The sequence below is a fragment of the Nothobranchius furzeri genome, chromosome 2, assembly GCF_043380555.1.
Source record: "Nothobranchius furzeri strain GRZ-AD chromosome 2, NfurGRZ-RIMD1, whole genome shotgun sequence".
NCBI lineage: Eukaryota > Metazoa > Chordata > Actinopteri > Cyprinodontiformes > Nothobranchiidae > Nothobranchius > Nothobranchius furzeri.
In genome coordinates, this window is record NC_091742.1 from 55,023,785 (window position 1) to 55,043,986 (window position 20,202).

Below are 20,202 nucleotides of genomic sequence, written 5' to 3' on the forward strand. Positions count from 1 at the left end.
TCCCTCTGCCCAGTCTTCCTCCAGACTCTGGCACCTTGATTTCTGAATGACATGCAAAATTTGCTTTCATCTGAAAAAAGTACTTTGGACCACTGAGCAACAGTCCAGCGCTGCTTCTCTGTAGCCCAGGTCAGGCGCTTCTGCCGCTTTTTCTGGTTCAAAAGTGGCTTGACCTGGGGAATGTGGCACCTGTAGCCCATTTCCTGCACACGCCTGTACACGGTGGCTCTGGATGTTTCTACTCCAGACTCAGTCCACTGCTTCCGCAGGTCCCCCAAGGTCTGGAATCGGTCCTTCTCCACAATCTTCCTCAGGGTCCGGTCACCTCTTCTCGTTGAGCAGCGTTTTCTGACACTTTTTCCTTCCCACAGACTTCCCACTGAGGTGCCTTGATACAGCACTCTGGGAACAGCCTATTCCTTCAGAAATGTCTTTCTGTGTCTTACCCTCTTGCTTGAGGGTGTCAATGATAGCCTTCTGGACAGGTCGGCAGTCTTACCCATGGTTGTGGTTTTGAGTAATGAACCAGGCTGGGAGTTTTTAAAAGCCTCAGGAATCTTTTGCAGGTGTTTAGAGTTAATTAGTTGATTCAGATGATTAGGTTAATAGCTCATTTGGAGAACCTTTTCATGATATGCTAATTTTTTTAGATAGGAATTTTGGGTTCTCATGAGCTGTATGCCAAAATCATCAATATTAGAAACAATAAAAGGCTTGAACTACTTCAGTTGTGTGTAATGAATCTAATATATATGAAAATCTGATGCTTATCAGTACATTACAGAAAATAATGAACTTTATCACAATATGCTAATTTCTTTAAAAGGACCTATAGTTCTAAAAGCATTTTAGGACATTGGAGGTCAAAGCCACAGGTTTAAAAATCGTTGTCTGAGGGCGAAACTCGTTTGGTGACTGGGACTATTGTGGATTTTCTTTTCCACAGAGCAGAAAAAAATGAAAGAATGGAGAAAGCTCTGCTGCACATGACTTGAAAAGAAATGCAGAAAATACCATCTGGGTGGGAAGATTTTATTCAGTATGCACATCCTCAGAGACTAGCAGGGTTTAATGTGAGGCTATGAAAATCCTACATCCTGTCCATCAGTAGACAGTTTTCAGAGCAGTAATGCCTTTCTCTGAAAAGTCGTTTTTCAATCTCAAAAACAAGACATTCAGCTCTTTTGCTTCTCTGAAGTCATTGTTGTGATATGATTCTTGTATTCCTGTTAGGCCTGGTTCGCACAACAGGATTTTAAAATTGTTGGACAATTCAACAAATGAGAGACCCCACATATGGTGACAAAAATCACAGATATTACTGTTTTGGTCCTACAGTGTGTGGTGTATAGTGTGGCCATGGCAAAAACTACACACAAACATCAGGAAGTCTCACAAAACCTCTTAAATGATAAAATGTGTCTTTAGCGTGAACAAAAATTTTAATAAAGGAGCAAATTGCCTGCTAACCTTACTTTCATTCAACAGGCAGCAAACCCATTTGTTTTTTAAATTGGACCTAGACAATCTGAACACATTGAGCATCTCCAATTTATGATCGGGGCGGTCCTAACTCCATTCCAAGCAGATCAGAATGCTCTTAACACACCACACATGGCAGGGATATCTGATACATTTATTTTTAGAGCCATGGTAATCAAGCACATCCTAAGATTGAAGAAGATTGAAAAGGGTAAGGTCTAACTTGTTGCCTTGACAGAGTCCCATGTATTTTGAGGTATTGAACCTAAAACTTTGCTATATACGTAAGATGATTCCTGTCATGAGGCGGTGTTGGTGGACCCAAAATGCAGTTCCCAGGATGACACGGAGGCATGGGTGAAGATACAAGTACAAAGTCTTTATTTTGAAGGAGAGCCAAAAAACCAAGTAATCCAAGCTGGGAGCAAATAATCCAAAAACCAAAAACCAGATAAGTATCTGGGGATCAAAAACTCTGGAATAAACACAGAGGGACAAAACTGACAGAGCTAACAAACGTTAATGGACCGACACAAGACAAAGACAAGACAGGGCTTAAATAGACTGGGAGGGGCAATCAGGAAAACAGGCAGCAGGTGTGCGGAGTGAGCTGCTGGAGGGAAGGCTGGTGACAACAATAATCCAAATGGGAAAACAGAACAGAGAAGGGCAGATAAACCTAAAATACAATATTTAAACCTAGAGACTGAGGGAAGGACTCACACACACACACACACCCCATCACACACAAATGCACTAATATAAACAGGACAAGCATACACACACACACACACACACACACACACACACACACACACACACACACACACACACACACACACACACACAAACTCTGACACCTATAACCAGAACTGGGAAATGACCAAGCACACACATACACACAGAACTGGAGCAGGACACACACACATACACACACACACACACACACACACACACCACACTGAGCAGGGGACTGAGAGGCTGGGGGCTACACAGAAAATGAAGAACTGGAGGGACTGGGGAGGAATGAGATGACACGGGACCTGGGAGGAATAATGTTACCGGTTACCACATAAGACACAAGACTGAAACGAAGACAAGGACACATGAGGGCGCTATGAGACACAAAAGGGAAACTAGAGAGGGATGGAGGACACCAGGAGGCACAAAAAGGAGGGGGCAGACGCAGACCATGACAATTCCTGACAGACTGTAGCATTCAGTTAAGCTCCTTCTGTAATGATTTCGCCCCAATCCTAAGTAATCTTTATTTTTTATGTTTAGCATGCAGAGTTGCATAATTTTCTTTTCATGACCACGCTGTCAACACAAGATAAAATGCAACATGTAATGTATGGACTGTTCTCGTCTATACAAAGGTAGATCCTTTAGGAGTTTCTATACTAAGGGTCCCCAGCTCCAGTCCTTGAGGAATACCACCCTGAAACATAAAAAGCATAAAACAGCAGCAGCTGGAGTCCAATAGCTTAACTCATTCACTGCCAGCCGTTTCCTGATCGCTAACTGCCTTCCCTGCCAGCGTTTCTCACCGTTTTTACTGTTTTTTTAAGAGTCACAGAACGTTGCGTGCTAGCATGATGTTGATGCCAAAACAACCAAAACAAAGAGGAGACTCACCTCTTACATCAGGAAGAATCCACGTGTTTCGAGCGTTATCCGTTCTTTCATAATCCGTTGTCGAATTGTGATCGGCAGACGCTTTTCCGGTTCGCGCCTCACTTTTTTTACAGGAACGGCCCAAAACGATCTCCTAACACATTGATGGTCTGCTTCCTGATCACGTGACGTGTGACGTATGAGGATGAAGATCGGCTTCAGGGCTGAGATGTTTGTTCTCTCAGCGCGGGGGCTCGTTCTGATGCTCAAACAGTAAAAAATTGCAAATGACGACTTTAGTCGTCATTGGCAGTGAATGAGTTAAAGACCAGTTGTCTTAACTCATCAAAAACAGCACAAACTAAAATATTTTCACTGTGTTTATTATCCATCTGTTCACACAGCTATACTATTTAATCAATATATAATTTACATACAAAACAAACAGAAAAAACTCGAGTCTTAGGCCTTCTCACCACCTGAGGTGCTCGGGCCAATATTATTAAAGTTGAAACATGACCAGGTTTAATTACAATCTTGCAAGATATGATTATAAATACTTCCATTCTCTCAGAGTCATTGATCTGATTAGTGGATGAGGCCGTGATGTCAGCAGGGTTTGCGAGTCAAGATGTCCAGTGCTTTGGCATGAACGGCCTGATAAAGCAGGGTGAAGCTGGAGGGGCTCAGGTGGCCATTGCCCTGGGCATCGACATTTCCCATCAGCACATAGTTCCGACCTGATCAGGAGACAGATCGACAAAACATGCCATGATTAGCCACACAAGAACATATTATTTATTAGGACCAAAAACTCTTGGAAATTGCTAGATGATAACTAGTGATACAAAAGACAGAATATGTGGCTTTTTTTCTACAAGATCTGATTCAAGGGCATCAGCTCCTCTAAATCCGAGACAATGGTTTTGAGTCAGAAAAGGGTAGAATGCCTTCTTCAGGTCAGGGATGAGGTCCTGCCTCAAGTGGAAGAGTTAAAGGATCTCAGGGTCTTGTTCACGAGTGAGAGGAAAACTAGAGCATGAGGTTGATTTGTGCTATGTCTTTCAGCTGGCCAGGGAACGCCTTATGATTCCCCTGGAGGAGCTGGCCCAAGTGGCTGGAAAGAGGGAAGTCCGGGCCTTACTGCTTAGGGTACTGCCTCCACAACCCGACCCCGGATAAAGCAGACTATAATGGATGGATGGATGAATGGATGATTCGAGGACAATTAATGCAATCATAATATAACCTACAGTCTGTCACTATTGGAATGACCTACCTTACTGTAAATCAGTCGTACTAAATTCCGGGCCTGGAGGGCCGGTATCCAGAATGTTTTAGTTTTAATCCTGCTTCAACACACCTGATTTCAATCAACAGGTGATTAACAGGCTTCTGCAGAGCCTGATGAGCTGCTGCACAGGTGATTCAACCACTGAATCAAGTGTGTTGGAGCAAAGAAACCACTAAAACGTGCTGGATATTGGCCCTCCAGGAGCAGGATTAAGACCTACTGCTCTAGATAATACCCTACACATCTTAATCAAACATGGCTTGACTCAGCAAAGTTCTAAAGCATACTTCAGTTTCATGACTAATTTGATTCTGCTATTCATCACTAGCCCTTTTTCCACTAAAGCTTATTTAGAATGGCCGAACTCGGCCTGGCAAAATTCTACGGTTTTTCCCACTAGTAAGGAGTTTGTGGTTACCACCTCCTTTTTTCAGTACCAACTTCAATGTGGTTCCAAGCATTCTGAGCTGGGCTGAAAACGTGACATCAGAAGATTGGAATTCACTGATTGGCTAGGAGGTGAAGTCACTAACACTCTCTTGCTCCATTCTGTCCTCAGCCTTTTCAGGGTCTACGCCTTTTCAGAGTCTAACAAAATCCAACATCGCTAGCTTTTCCTCGATTGTTGCTTGGTGTTGTGTTCATGTGTCGTCTACAAATCCCCTCGCAGTTCAATGGAAAACAACCCAAACTGTGAAGAATAGTGTTGAGTCAATTTGAGCCACGCTTAGGCACTAGTAGAAAAGGGGCAATACTCACCGAACAGAGGTTTTTGCTGCTCTTTTCACTGAGAGTCTGCTGTATTCTCACAACAATCTATGCATCGCAAATGCGATGTACATGACATGATAAACCTACCACATAGACCCACAATTTCAGGCCTCATCTTTGCACAGCTGTCAAGAGCCACGCCAGGATCCAGCTATGAGCTAGAAGATCATGCCACGTTAGCATGATGCTAGCGCATAATTGGGTCACAGCTTAGATGTGAGGTCAGCATAGCCAGTCTCTTTACAACCAAGCCATGTTGACTCATACCACCACAGCGCTTCCCCATGTTCTATCCAGGACTCCGACCCTAACCCTGATGATAAACCACTTTGACATTATATTAACTCAAAACCACAAAACTCCTATCATGATCTATTACAGAAAACAGTGCTCAACTGTGCTCATAGTTCACTCCTGAAGACCTCACCAACCCCAACCAGACTATTGACATCATGGTTGGCCCGAAGGAGAACATAAACAGACACTCTGAAAGCATTTTCCAGTTTCATAAAGAATAGTGCTAATTATTTTATATAAAAAGCATTTTATCTTAGGCAGGGATGAATATTGTACCTTTGATCAATCCAGGGCATCTCTTGCATGTGGAGGCCAGCGTGACTGACTTGATGGGTCCTGACTTGGTGACATTGAGATGTCCTGTCTTATAGGCCCTGATCAGGGACACCTCCAAAGTCGCTGAGCCACTTGGACCAGCAGTCAGGGATATAATCTTTCCAGTAATCACTGAAAGAGTAACAGAATTGTTAAATGGAAAACTGAATACACCACGGAGATAGTTATGGTCACTGTGTAATATTTGAGGATTACGTTGAGAATGAAAAGGTAAGACCAAATTGGGGTTTTCCAATGTGTTATTTATTTATTTGTTTTTCAAAGAAAAAAAAATGTGGCTCACCAAAGTCATGAGGGCAGAAATTGGACTGGAGTGTCCCTGTCCTCTTACAGGGTTGTGTACACAGTGGATTAAGTGGTAAAGCTGCTGGAATTTCACAAAACATAAACATGAGTACACAACTTTCTTCATGAAACCAGTTAAAAGGGGAAAGATTTTCAAACTATTTAACTCACGTTTCTTGATGACAGTAGGCTTCTTCGTTACTGTCTTGCTCAGTCCTGGTTTAGGAGATGGTTTAGGTTTTATGTTGGGTTTAACAGTTGGTTTAATTTCGGTCTTTGGGAATGGCTTCACTGGTTTTACTCGAGGCTTCATGGTGGGCTTGGGTTTGAGGAGAGGTTTACGTGTGGGTTTGGCATTGATGCTTGGCTTGGGTTTTGGTTTTGGTTTGGGTTTAGGTATGGGCTTGGGTTTGGATGTTGGCATTGGTTTGAGTGTTGGCTTGGGTTTGGGGGTAGGTTTGATGACTGGTTTCATAATAGGTTTTTTCACTGGCAGCTTGGGTGCAGGTTTAACTGGTTTGGGTTTGGATGTGGGCTTGATAGAAGTCTTGGGGGTGGGTCTGCGATAAGAAGGTTTCTTCACCAGTGGTGGCCTTAACACAGTTGTTTTGGGTAGTTTCGGGGTTGGCTTAGGACGAATGACAGGTCGTTTTACAGGTGGTTTTGGTGTTGATTTAGAAATCTGTTTAGTGGTGGGCTTTAAAGTTGGTTTTACAGTTGGCTTTGGAGATGGTTTAGAAGTTGGTTTTAGAGTTGGTTTGATGGGTCTGCTTAGCTTTACAGTTGGTTTCTCCGGCCTGGAGGTGGGATCAGGACGGTGGATGAAGTCACCTCCAGCCGTGGGTGATCGGGACCCACGGGGCACACTGGTGTAGTGAGCCATGAATCCATCTGAAGTCACACTGAGATCAGACACAAACTGGACGAGCAGCTCATTTCCATTCGTCACTATAGTTCTATGTGAAGATGGAAGACAAATTATGTACTTTGAGCATAATTTAAAAAAACAAAAGATTTAGTTTCTTTTTAACTAATTCTGAGCTATAACCTCACCCTGGGGGTCTGTCTCCACAGAATTTCCCAATTCTTCTAGAGTCATCAGTCTCTCCACCATTAAACAATGCCACATAGTCATAGCGACAGTAGGTATCAGACTCCAAGTCCAACTTTTCAAACTTTACTTCAATCACCTGGAAAAGAGATGGAAACATACACTTTAATACAGAGAATGATGCTTATTCCTGTCTGTCTTTCATAAAATGTGTACAGTGCAGCCACAGGGAGGAGGTGCTGAAGGAGTTTTGACATAAAGAGAGGCATTTACTCCCTCTCTTGCTCTTGGTCCTTTCCTCGTTTCCTCAAGTTCAATCTCTTAGCGTGCATCAACACACCTGCAGGGACTCAATGAGGTCTTTCATTTGCCTTTCTTCATCTGGTTGCTGACACACATTTCTTATATGTAAACATATTCACACACAAAACCATATGAACATTTCTTTCTGATGGGACCCTTTATAAATTTAGATTGGTTTTCTGCTCCAGTTGTAACAGCCTTTTTACTACATAGCTGCATAGAAGGTCAGACTAACATTTTTGTTCTTCCAACTAATGTAAAAGAATTTTGTTCGCATTCCAAAATAAAGTGTTTGCACGTAATTTCTGGTTTTTGCCTTATACCTAGCATTTTGACTATGACTGCCTTTAGTTTTTTTCATACTTCTCTAACATCTTTGTTTTGAGTAAAAAAAACTTATGCTGGTGGTGGTGGTGGTGGTGGTGGGGGGGGGGGGGGGCTAATCCAGCTAGCTAGAAATCTAATGGATTTTCAACGTTTTTTATTGTATGTCTGTGATGCATTCAACTTCCTGGGAAGTGTTAGCCAGAGCTAGCTAAAAACTAATGCACATTTTCATAATCTTGTTGCTTTGCAGATATTTGAGCTTGTATTGTTACAAATCAGCTAGCATTAGCAGCTGACGGAGGGAGCTCTTATGCTTATTCTTTCAAGTCAAATAATATGTCTTTTCTTTATTATAATGTATACAACAATTGAATTATTTCTGGTGCTCTTATTGATAATATTAGTTTTAAAAGTATGAATTCTTCAAAATTATTTACTCTGCAGTTGAAGAACAGAAGTGCACAAATGCTTTTAAAGGTGTGGTTGATGTTGTTGGAAAAATAGCTTTTCAAGCAAACTACATTTTGAAAAATAACAATTGCAAGGTCCAAACCCATTTCTTAGGCACCAATTGCCTGGCAAGCCATCCTGTATGCTCAAGCCTTTAAAACCATCCAGTCTACGGTCGTCTTTCATACTGTTTCTGCATGCAATTGGACAGTGTTAGGACCAACCAGAGCAATGAATGCGCCATTGACTGACTTTACAGAAGTCAGTCACATTTTGTCCACGTCTGCATATGTAATTCAGGGTATAAAGCAAAGTGGATTAGAAAATAACTTTTATAGCCCCGTTCACTTGCATTTCTTTTTTCTTTGTTGGGTTAGGTTTAGGGTTAGGGTTAGGGTTAGGGTCTAATGATCCGACCTGAAGGGGAGGAGATTTAGGCCACCTATTGAGCACCGTTCCTGTGCCGACACCACATTTGTAGTTTTTCTCTGTTGCGACTAGTGTTGAACCCACCTAACAAACAGAGAACTGTGATTGGCAAGATACAAAACTGTACCGTTGTAAAACTGTTGAGGCTTCAATGGAGCATGGCTAGACTCGCCAGTGATACAAAATCCTTTGCTACTGCTACGTTTGGCTGAGATTAACCCCAAATCCACATCGAAGGTGTCAACGGCGCAGAACAGCAGCAGAGCGGTTTACTTGTGTGCTTCATGGCGCATAATTCACACTGAGGAGAGTCTCAGACATGGAGAAACTTCTCTGCCGTCCTCCTCTCTGGACAAGATCACAAAATCCCTATGCCACCCACTGTTAATCCATAAAGAAGAAGAAGGAGATCAAGTTTGATATTACAGTTGGATGTCATTTATAATGTTGTGCCTTTCCACTGCCAGGAATAAAACCTAATTTTCCATGATGGAAAACACACAGTTGCACTTGTCAAACGATGCTGAGAGTAAGTAAGCTGTTAGGTCACATGTATTGATGTAATCTACATAGAAATCGCATCTCTACAATAGTCTTTTATTTTGAAAAAGACCATATGTTTTACACTCATACCATGTGTGATTTCCTGTGTAGCTCTATGTTAACAGAAGAAAGTGATGTGTCACAGAAGCGCCTCGTGGCAAAAATAGAAACCAACCCTATCTGTTGCGCCACAGCGTGCTGCTTCTGGGATGTGCCCGAAACGTTCTGCACTGCAGCAAGAGCGGATGAACCTATAGATTACGGTTAATTCAGTATGAAGCTGAGACGTTCCACACCTTTTCGCGCTTCTAGTATGGATTGGAAGTAAGGCTCCTCTGAGAGTCACGGTATGAGATAGACACAGAAAATGTTATAACACAGGATGCAATGGATACTGTCAAACAATCCTAAAAAAACAACATCTTATGTTTTCGACTCATCGTTTGCAAATTTTTTGCAATATTTCCTAACATAGCCGTTTAGTTTGCTAGCTAATGTGGCATATTTGGGTGAAATACTAGGCAGTTCCTACCTTTCTTGGTTTATACTTAACTTCAAAATAACAGTAGCTCAGTGCCAACAACAATCAAGCTAGTTAAAAAAGCTAGCTTGGTTCTTGGCTGCCAACTAGATTCAGTTGAGATGTGTGAAAGGAGGATGGTAGTGAAGATGACCTCCATTTTGGAAAACCCCTCCCACCCACTGCATTCCACTGTGGAGACCATGGACAACTCCTTCAGAGGCAGACTGAGACATCCAAAACAGAACGCCACCATAGTTAGAGTGGATAACTCTTCAGTTGAACTGGTACTGGCATTATCCCGTGACACAATAACACCAATGCAATGCTCAGTATTTGTTCAAATCTTGTGGAATACTGGATGTACATTAGTATGGCTATGTCCCTTACAGTATGCTGCATAGTTCTGAAAACACTAGTTTTCTTTTTTTCATTGTGGACGAAGGTTACAGCTGGGTTGTGCTGAAAGTCCCCACTATGGGATCAATAAAGTCTATTCTATTCTATTTTATTCTATTCTATTCTATTCTAATCTGAGAAATCCCCATAAACAACAAGGCTATTGGCTTCAATTCCTGATCAACTGCTCCGACCCAAGAACTTGCTATTCATGCACATAGAGGGGTATGTGCAGAGGGATGGAGACTGTCAGAGGACAGTTTGATGGATGGATCATCATCAAACTCTAAGAACAGGCTGAGAACAATGATTGAATGAGGATCTTCAAGGTTTGTACATTTCAGAGTTGATTAATTTGTTAATAGCATGTATTTATGTAATAATAATAATAATTTATATGGCACTTTCTAAGGTTCTACAACCCCCCAAGGTGCTTTACAACACAAGTAATCACTCACTTGTATTCCCATTATTATTCTTTTTATTTAGCCGAAGATTTAATTTATTGGTTGCCATCAGTGTGTGAAAATCATTCCAAGCAGTATTGCAGGAAATGCTCCAGAATATCACCTACCACACCTTTAATGCATTTGTGTTAAACACCGATTCGAAACACTCCCACCACAGCTTACAAATGAAACCCTGAACAATTACTTTTTTCCTACTATGTAAGAAAATTGATGACCCTATTAGATATTTGGGTGGATTTTTTTCTATAGAGCCTGGAAAACTGCCACAAAAAAAGTTTCGAAATGATGACCTAAGAAATAAAATGATCAAACCAGCAATTTTACTCTATATTGAGTTTAGACTATGAAGTTAATTATGACCATCTTACATTGCGTGGCTCTACTGAGATGTGCCAGGAGCAGCTGATTCCTGCTGGATAATTGGAATTAGGCCAGTTGGGCGTCTTTACTGAACCATGTGATTTGGTCAGCCGACCTCCACAGAACTGGTCCTCTGTTAAAAAAAAAAAAAAAAAGACCATCAGTTTGGGTGGCAATATGCTGAATCAAAGGATATTTTTCTGGATGGTAAAAAAAAAAAGCATCAGGTTGGTAAAGCTTGTGGAGGTACCTTCCATATGTGGCTTCCCTGCATTGAAGGAGGCCAGAAAGCCTCTTCCTCCTGTGGCATCATCTGAAACCATGTCTAACATCATGGTGTTGGAGGTGGAGATGAGAGCTCCTGGTCTGAACGTCCCACAGAACCGGCCCAGCTTCTGCACTGAGTGTGTGTGACCATTGTAGACGTCCAGGTAGTCGTAGCGACAGGTGGGATCAGCCTCCATGTCGAAGAGGCGGAAAGATAACATGACCACATGATCCTCAGGGACCTGGAGGGTTGAGATTTGACTTTAAAAATGCATCAGAACATTGTTTCTTCTCTTGGTTTTTATTGGTGGTGAAAGAAAAAAATACACTAAACCAGATATTTTACTGTTTTTCTACTAAAACCTCTGTTCATGACAACAGGAAAGGCCTACCCACTTAACCCAACATACATTCATCAGTATATCCATCCATCATCCATCCACTCATCCATCTGTCATCCATCATCCATCAGCCCATCCATCCACTCATCCACCCATCCCTCCACCCATCTATCCATCCATCATCCACCCATCCATCCATCCACCCACCCACCCATCCATCTATCTACCCATCCATCCACCCACCCATCCATCCATCATCCACCCATCCATCCATCCACCCACCCACCCATCCATCTATCTACCCATCCATCCACCCACCCATCCATCTATCTACCCATCCACCCACCCACCCATCCATCTATCTACCCATCCATCCACCCACCCATCTATCCATCCATCATCCACCCATCCATCCATCCACCCACCCACCCATCCATCTATCTACCCATCCATCCACCCACCCATCCATCCATCATCCATCCATCCCTCCACCCATCTATCCATCCATCATCCATCCATCCACCCACCCATCCATCTATCAACCCATCCATCCACCCACCCATCTATCCATCATCCATCCATCCCTCCACCCATCTATCCATCCATCATCCATCTATCTATCCATCCATCCACCCATCCACTCATCCATCTGCCATCCATCATCCATCCATCCACCCATCCATCCATCCACCCACCCACCCATCCATCATCCATCCATCCATCCATCCATCCACCCATCCCTCAACCCATCCATCCATCCACCCATCCATATATCTATTCATCCATCCATCCATCCATCCACCCACCCATCTATCTACCCATCCATCCATCCATCTGCCATCCATCATCCACCCATCCATCCACCCACCCATCCATCCATCATCCATCCATCCCTCCATCCATCCATCCACCCATCCCTCCACCCATCCATCCATCCATCCTTCCATCTATTCATCCATCCATCCACCCACCCACCCATCTATCTATCTACCCATCCATCCACCCACCCACCCATCCATCATCCATCCATCCCTCCATCCATCCATCCACCCATCCCTCCACCCATCCATCCATCCATCCTTCCATCTATTCATCCATCCATCCACCCACCCACCCATCTATCTACCCATCCATCCATCCATCCATCCATCTTTCCTTTTTCTTTCTTAATTCCTTCCTTCCAACCTGCCCTAACCCACATTCACACAGGGGTATAGAGGTGTGTAACGGGAACCCTGGTGCTGTCTTAGAGAGGGACCACTACCCAGGTCTGCCAGTCCTAACATCACACAATGTTGCACCAGTGTATCCAACAGGATGCAACAATGAAGCCTCTAGGAGTTTAGAGGAGAATCTCACCCTTTCCCTCGGGAAGAGGTATGGATGCCTCTATCCTCTCAGTCTGCTGAGTTAAAGTAAAAACTTCTTTCCACATCTAGGGTTTAAAAGTATAACTCACAGTGATGTACCAGGTACATTTAGTGTTGGGTTTGTAGTATTCGGGGAAGTCTTCACTTGCCACGATGCCAGAGTCAGTAACCAGGTGGCCTCCGCAGGGGAACGAGGGCCTGAAAACGTAAGAACACTGCTGGTAGTTTAGTGTGCTTGATGTCTAAGAATGTGCTGCTCGCCTGTGCAGCAAAACCTACGAGTACTGATGTTAAACTCTAGTTAAACACACACACACACACACACACACACTGGCTGTCTGTGTTCTTGGAGGCCACCATCTCATGAAGAGATGGGTGTTTTCCTCACAACACTTGATTACAACATGAAGGTTGTCAGGAGACACACGTGGAAGCAGCGGTTCATTCCGCTGCACTAATCTAGAGCTGAAAACAGAAAATAAGTAGCAAAATCAGGAGTTTAGTGTCACATTCTTCAAGCATGCGGTAGTTTGCGTGTCTGCTGCGGTGCCGAAGGGCCACATTGGCAGCGATTCAGTCCTTCCCTTCAGACCCTCCGGAGCTGAGCAGGCCACAGGTATTTGTTTGTTTCTCGTGTTCAATTTGCACCCTGCGTGTGTGGAAGGCCATCATGCATGCTGCGAGCTCAATAAACAACTTGAGGAAGAAAGTAAGTTCACAAAGATGTGAATTATGTGTAAAAATAGATTTTTTTTCTTCAAAAAGCTGCAATTAATCACCACATCAGTTCCATCAAAGTGTCATTTAGCCTTTGCCTGCGTGTCTCTGTGTGTGTGTGTGTGTGTGTGTGTGTGTGTGTGTGTGTGTGTGTGTGTGTGTGTGTGTGTGTGTGTGTGTGTGTGTGTGTGTGTGTGTGTGTGTGTGTGTGTGTGTGTGTGTTTATGGGATGCCAACCACATCTTTCCTAACACAGAAGCCTACTATTTCCACTTTCAGTAATTAAACTACAGCCACCAGGAGAACACACAAGCTCACTGACACATTTTTCTTCAATGGCAGAAAAAAATACAACAAATCCACTTTTGCACACGCCTTACCTTAAGTTAGTGTCGTTTATCTGACTCTGAGCATCAGTTCGTCCTAAGATCAAAAAAATGGCAAGAAGACCAACGGTCCACGCCCGGTCCTCCATCCTGCTGTCCTCCTGGATCAGGAAAACCAACAGAAAAGGAGGAGAAGGGGAAGCCGCACGAAGGAGGGGGAAGTTTAGGTTAGAGGCGTGGAGAGATGTTAAGGTCCGGAAAAGGGAGGAGTGAAGAGGAAATGATGGAGGAAATAAAAGGCAAGGGTGGATGAATGATGGTTGTTTCACTGATTTAAATCTAAATAACCTGCATGAAACACCCAAACAAATATTACATGACGTTTAGTCTGGCTTAAAGGTGTGCACTAATGTTCTTGCCTCTGTGTGTGGATGGATGTGCTCTGTGCATGGATGCAGCTTTGCTAGGTATTGCAACTTCTTATGTGAATATGCACGTTATGTTTAAGACTTGACCAAAACAGCTATGACTCCATCATTTTCCCAACATAAAAAATCTCACTTTAAAACTCTGGCAGGAAAAAGAGCAAGTGATATGTATTCTTTCAAGACACGCTGTGGTCTTTCTGTATTCTTTTTTTCCAGGCTTCCTCCCACAAAAACACACATCGGGATAACTGGAGATTTTAAATTGTCCCTTTTGCTGCCTTCACAGTCACCTCCATGTATTGGGTAGTTTTTATGGAAGTGCTCTTCATGGTAATGTTTGTAGCTGTGTTTTGCCTTTTGGATTTTTTTGAGTCCTTTCCTGGTCTTGCTAATGCTATATCAGCCTGTGCCCTGACCTGTAGGCAGCGTCTTGAGGTTCAAGCAGGGGCTGCACTGTACTGTCCAGCCAAGGTCTCTGATATGAGAAGACCTTGACTGTCCATATGGGAAGGACGGCAATAGTACAGAACTGCACATGGGGCAGGACAGATGTATGTCCTTCCACATCTTTGCCCTCCCTAAATACTCCCCAGTCCATGTAGTCAAAACAGTCATGCAGTGTTGAAGAAGCCAGCTGTTTTTTTTACAAAAATTACCCGAGCACTAACGCACCACTGATGATGGTTGACTACACACATTAAATTCCTTTACGCAGAGTCCACAAAGAGAAAATATTTGATGAAGTAGCACAGCATCTTAAAGGAATATGGATGTCTTTTCTTATTTATTTATTTATTTTTCAAAAAACTAATATATTGACATGGGCAAAATGATGTGTCACCCACCTCTAATTAGCCAGTGTACGTCCTCAGAGGGATGGAGCTGTATCAGTTCAAGTCAGCAGATGAGGGAGATGTCAGTACTTTAAAGTAACACTAAACAGTTTTTAACACTTTAAGCTAATCCTACAAAAGTGGGTTTAAGTGACTGCGTGAGTAGAAACTTTACCAACTTCACCCTAAACAGCGCTTTATAGCCCTCTGCTGACCAGAAACTGCACTTAACAGTTTTGTGGAGCGGGTAGGTGCCCTATAGGGGGAGCTCTTTACCTGCTTTATGGCTGTTAGCTGTTATGCCAGCGGTTAGCTTTTGCAGTTTGCCATTCTTCAATAAAAAGAAGATGCAAAAGAAGTTTGCTTTTTTGTTGGCATCATGTCAGAGCCTGGAAGTAAAAGTAAGAGCGTAATGTCAGTGGAGCTAAAACCAGCGTGAACATTCTACACTAAGTAAGCTAAGGGAAGCAACACAATCATTTACTGATGATGGCCTGGCTTTGTTGTTACTGGACTTGTAAGTAATACTATTTTTTGTCCAACAGTGTGGATCTTTTTACTTTGTGGTTTATTCTTCCGGCACTCGCAGAGTACAGACGCTTCTGCTTTTGCTCCCTTATCATTTTTTCCCAAGGCTCTTTGTCCTGTCTGCCTACAGAGCGCTTCTCTGCATTTCTTCTGAAAAACCCTATTTTTTAGAATGGATTTAATTAATTGGTCATTCAACGTGATTGATAAGATTTTTTCCTATGATGAGAACGGAGGAGGGGGCTCCCACTTGCCCGCAAGGGACACACGCAGCGGGATATATGCTCGATTCCTGGAGGGAGTGGAAGATCGTATGCCTCTCTCAGCTGTCCATTGAGGACGTCGAAGATGTGTGGATATTTGGCCTGATGATCACTGGATTTCTTCTGATTGGAGTGGGAGGATATCTGGTTTTCTGGAAATTTGGGAAGACGGGAGCGATTGGAGGGCGACCCGCACCCATGGAAAGCACCGTCCGTGTGGAGACCTCACAGACTGGGACGTTACTCGAGGTGAATCGTAAGCTGGTCAATGTTCTAGCTGCGATACCGGTATTAGTGCGCAAAATGGATGTCATCTCGGAGAGGGTCACTGGGCGGTGTGGAGATGTTTAAAACCTGAATTGGCTTCACTGGAGGACTTGAATGATCAGTTACAGACTTGAAGGCAGAGAGGAAAATTATCTCTGCCTGACCCAAACAAAGTCTTGTTATCCGAATCTGACGCCATGGCAGCCTTGTGAATGCCAACAACAAAACCTCCACGAAGGAATGCAGACAGATGCTGTGAAAACCCGACCTACCCCCCTGCCTTCGGATTGGTAGACTTCAGCCTGGCAAGGTCATCAACCTGCAGGTGTCAATGTGCTCTGCGCTCCTCCCAAGATCTCCCTCCCACCTGTGGCTACAGTGGCTGAGCGCCATAGGGCTGCTCTTGCTGGGGAAACAGGATCCCCCCTACCCCGCACCTTCCTCTCTGTGTCTCATGTTGTGAATTGTTGATGTTCGTGCTTATATGTTTGAGGCGGTTTTTTTTTGCATAGTAAAGCTACACCCTGCCGGGAGTAACTCTGGTATAACTTTTTTTTTCCTTCCCCCAATTTATCCTCATGTGATCCCCTTTTCATCTAATTAACGGTAGTGCGACTCTTGTTGCAAATGACCACAGTAGCAATTCTTCTGTACTGAAACAATTGCCCCTCGGGGATGATTAAAGTTTTTTTGAATTTGAATTTGAATTAAATGGCCAATAAATGACCTGTATTTGATATAGCGCCTTCTAGAGTCCTGGAACCCCCAAGGCGCTTTACAACACAATCAGTCATTCACCCATTCACACACACATTCACACACTGGTGGGGATGAGCTACGATGTGGTCACAGCTGCCCTGGGGCACACTGACAGAGGCGAGGCTGCCGAGCACTGGCGCCACCGGTCCCTCCGACCACCACCAGCAGGCAACGTGGGTTAAGTGTCTTGCCCAAGGACACAACGCCAGCAACAGACTGAGCGGGGCTCAAACCTTCAACCTTCCGATTATGGGGCAAGCACTTAACTCCTGTGCCACCATCGCCCACAATTTGCTCTGCCACATTAAGCCTAATTTATACTTCTCCATCAGCTCCGCGAGGGGGAGATGCACACGCATTGACAGAGACCTTTTGCTTTCAGACTTCTCCGTCAGCTGAGGATTGTTGCAAAACAATTCCTCGCCAGGACAACAGAGGGTGTAGCGTAAATCTGAGGTATCCAGCCAACAGTCACGTGTCCGGTCCACGATAGTGTATTTACTATTGTGTTGACATTGTTTTAATTTATTTCAGACTTTTTAACACGGCCAAATTTGTCCCTCATTCCCCTGCACCTCTTCATGCAGTCGGCATCTATAAATTCACGTTTCTTATCTTTTCCATCCACGAATCAAACGCTTGCTGCATATCTTTGTACTCCTTCAGTCACGGGTGAATAAACATTCATGTTTTCATTGCATTCTTCAACCTGTTCCGTGTCTGCCGCTAAATATCTCTTTACTTTTTGATGTGGAAAAGACAGCACTGTTGACGAATGAAAACAGGAAGCAGCGTCCTGACCAATCACAAGCTTGTGGTCTCCGTCTCTTTCGACGGATAGTTAAAATTTGGGGCACGTCTGTTTTCCTCCATAAGACCGTCAAGGGCTTTTTGCATAATTGTGTTGCGTGTCCGTCCCGACACAGACGGAGAAGAATAAATTAGTCTTTAGTTGGCTCATGTTAGCGTTAGCTTGTTGTTAGCACTAGTTACAGCAAGTTGCAGCAGAGTTGTTTACAACAGTAATTCCACTTTCAACCAGTAGGGCGGAGGAACAGGAAACTTCTCAGAGTTACTTTAAGTACTTTTGTGTTTCTAGCTTGGCTCAGGAGTTGCTTATCCTGTAACCAGCGCGGTGCTGAGATTTACAAGCTTTTAAATTAGCACTTGAACACGTGTGGGAACATACAGGAAGGGATTTAAATCACTTGGCTGCGGCACAGTGCTTTAACTATAATGCTGTTGGTAGGAAGCAGGAATGTGATCCATAATTATGCAGTTTCACATTTGTTAAAGAGCAAGTCACCCCCAAATCAACTTTTTTTTTGCTGATAAACTATATAAATGTGTGTCTAATTGTGCTGCAGACACGTGTAGTCAATAATTTGGCACTTCAGTGCATCTTCGTTAAAATTTAAATATTCTGCCTAAAACTGTCAGTGTTGCGCCGTTGTCAGGTAAAAACTCTGCACTGTATTTGTACTTAAATCTGCCACCGCTATTGGCTAAGAGGTACGCTATGATGTAAACTGGTACATTATGATGTCACAATGCTGCTGTGAGCCTGTGTGTGTGTGTGTATTTGTTAGTGGCTCCGCCTTCTCGGTCTGCTAGGCAACAGCATTTGTTGCATTTTTCAAACATGAAGAAGGAGTGAAGTAAGTTTCTTGTAGGGGGTGACTTGCTCTTTAAGTGCCCAGCCTATCAGGAGATGGGTGGGCGTGGCCATCAACAGCTTATTTGCATTAAAGTGACAGCCCTGAAACAGCTCATTCTGGAAGGTTCTGAAAAAGAAAAGAGTCTGAAATTGCTTTATGTGAGAATTTCTAAAAAACTTTTTATAGAAAAATAAATTATTGCAAAAAATAAATCTGTCTTTTTAACAATTGCCTTGTTATAAATCAAAGAAATTATTTTGGCTCAGTAACGTCACTCTAAAAATAAATTCTAAACCATGCAATGGGAATTAAACGTTTTTAACTGCTTAACAGCCATTCTGTATGACCCACACCTGTTAACATTCATTACTGTTAAGCGCACTGGAGCTGACGTTTGCCACTTCGTGTTTATCTGAACACGGACATGCCTTTGTCTTTTTTAAGCTGCGGTGACCACTTTGGGTTCAAACCGCAGCTGAAAAGAAGGAGCGTGTGGTCGGGCTAGCAAAGCAGCTGCTTCCAGTTCTTTCTGGATATTTACGTGTACTCGCGCCAACTGCTGCACAATACCCACCAACAGAAATAGCCTGCTCGGAGAGGCTGTGCTGAAGGGAGAAAAAATAAACCAGGCTTCATATTTTAAAGGCCTTTCAAATAATTTTTATTGTCATTTTTTTATACAAAGAACTTCACAAAAATATTGAACTGTCGCAGAAGCCATTGACGCCATGAAGCGTGGGACATCACATGTGCAGGTCAGTGCCACAGAGAGGGAAACGAAGGAAGGTGACAGAGAAAAGAGGAGATAGAAGCCACAAAAGAAGCATCCACCTCTTCAAAGTCACTTAAATACAAGAGTAAGAACAGAGCTCCATAGCTTCCCACTAGCTGACTGACCCGAGAATCAAGAGAAATGTTAAAAGTGCCGACGGGCCACCTGCTGATGGTCCAAGTGCCACACAAAGTGTACATCAGCTAAAGCAACAAGACTGTAGCGTCAAAATCACAGCTTGTTTCAGAAATGAGTGTTTTCTAATTAGTGGCAGAAAAACAAACAAAATATTTTTTTTACAGTGTAGATAATCACTTAGGACATATTTGTGTGTCCTGGGGGGGGGGGGGGGGGTGTTTATAAAAAAATACATGGTTTGAAAAATTACTTGACTCTTACTGCACATTGTATGTAAAAGTAGCTTTTTTATTTATTTCTTAAAACTTTTTATAAAAACAAAACGAAAATGACGGGAGTTAAACGGGAGGAGCATACAACGTGAAGAAGAGTTACGGATAAATGTCCCGTCTCGCCGAGGTCGTTAGTACTCTGATTACTTTACAACTTAAATAAATACGGCTAAGAACAACAAAAAAGGGAAGAAATGGCTAAATCACTCTAAAACCGAGTGTGTGGTTTTCCAGGCATGTTATACGCAACATGCCGGATGTGTTCAGACAGCTTTAGAATCCCGCCTGGTCCATTTGGATACATCTGCACCTCAATGTCCGCCAGGGGG

The 20,202-nt window shown here is 43.2% G+C and overlaps 1 protein-coding gene across 2 annotated transcripts; it reads right to left on the reverse strand.

Moving 5' to 3' along the window:
* Positions 1 to 3,466: 3,466 nt before the first annotated feature.
* Positions 3,467 to 14,150, reverse strand: pcolceb (procollagen C-endopeptidase enhancer b). 2 transcript variants are annotated; one of them, XM_070548916.1, is made up of 9 exons: positions 14,010 to 14,150; positions 13,002 to 13,110; positions 11,185 to 11,443; positions 10,943 to 11,067; positions 7,136 to 7,272; positions 6,254 to 7,038; positions 6,081 to 6,164; positions 5,738 to 5,908; positions 3,467 to 3,839 (listed from the first exon to the last, which is right to left on the reverse strand). In XM_070548916.1, the coding sequence occupies exons 1-9, from the start codon at positions 14,102 to 14,104 to the stop codon at positions 3,709 to 3,711; spliced, it is 1,896 nt and encodes a 631-aa protein (XP_070405017.1). In that variant the 5' UTR covers positions 14,105 to 14,150; the 3' UTR covers positions 3,467 to 3,708. The 2 variants fall into 2 exon arrangements, with proteins under 2 accessions (XP_070405017.1, XP_015802352.3); XM_015946866.3 differs by having other exon boundaries at positions 6,081 to 6,161; positions 14,010 to 14,146.
* Positions 14,151 to 20,202: the final 6,052 nt, after the last annotated feature.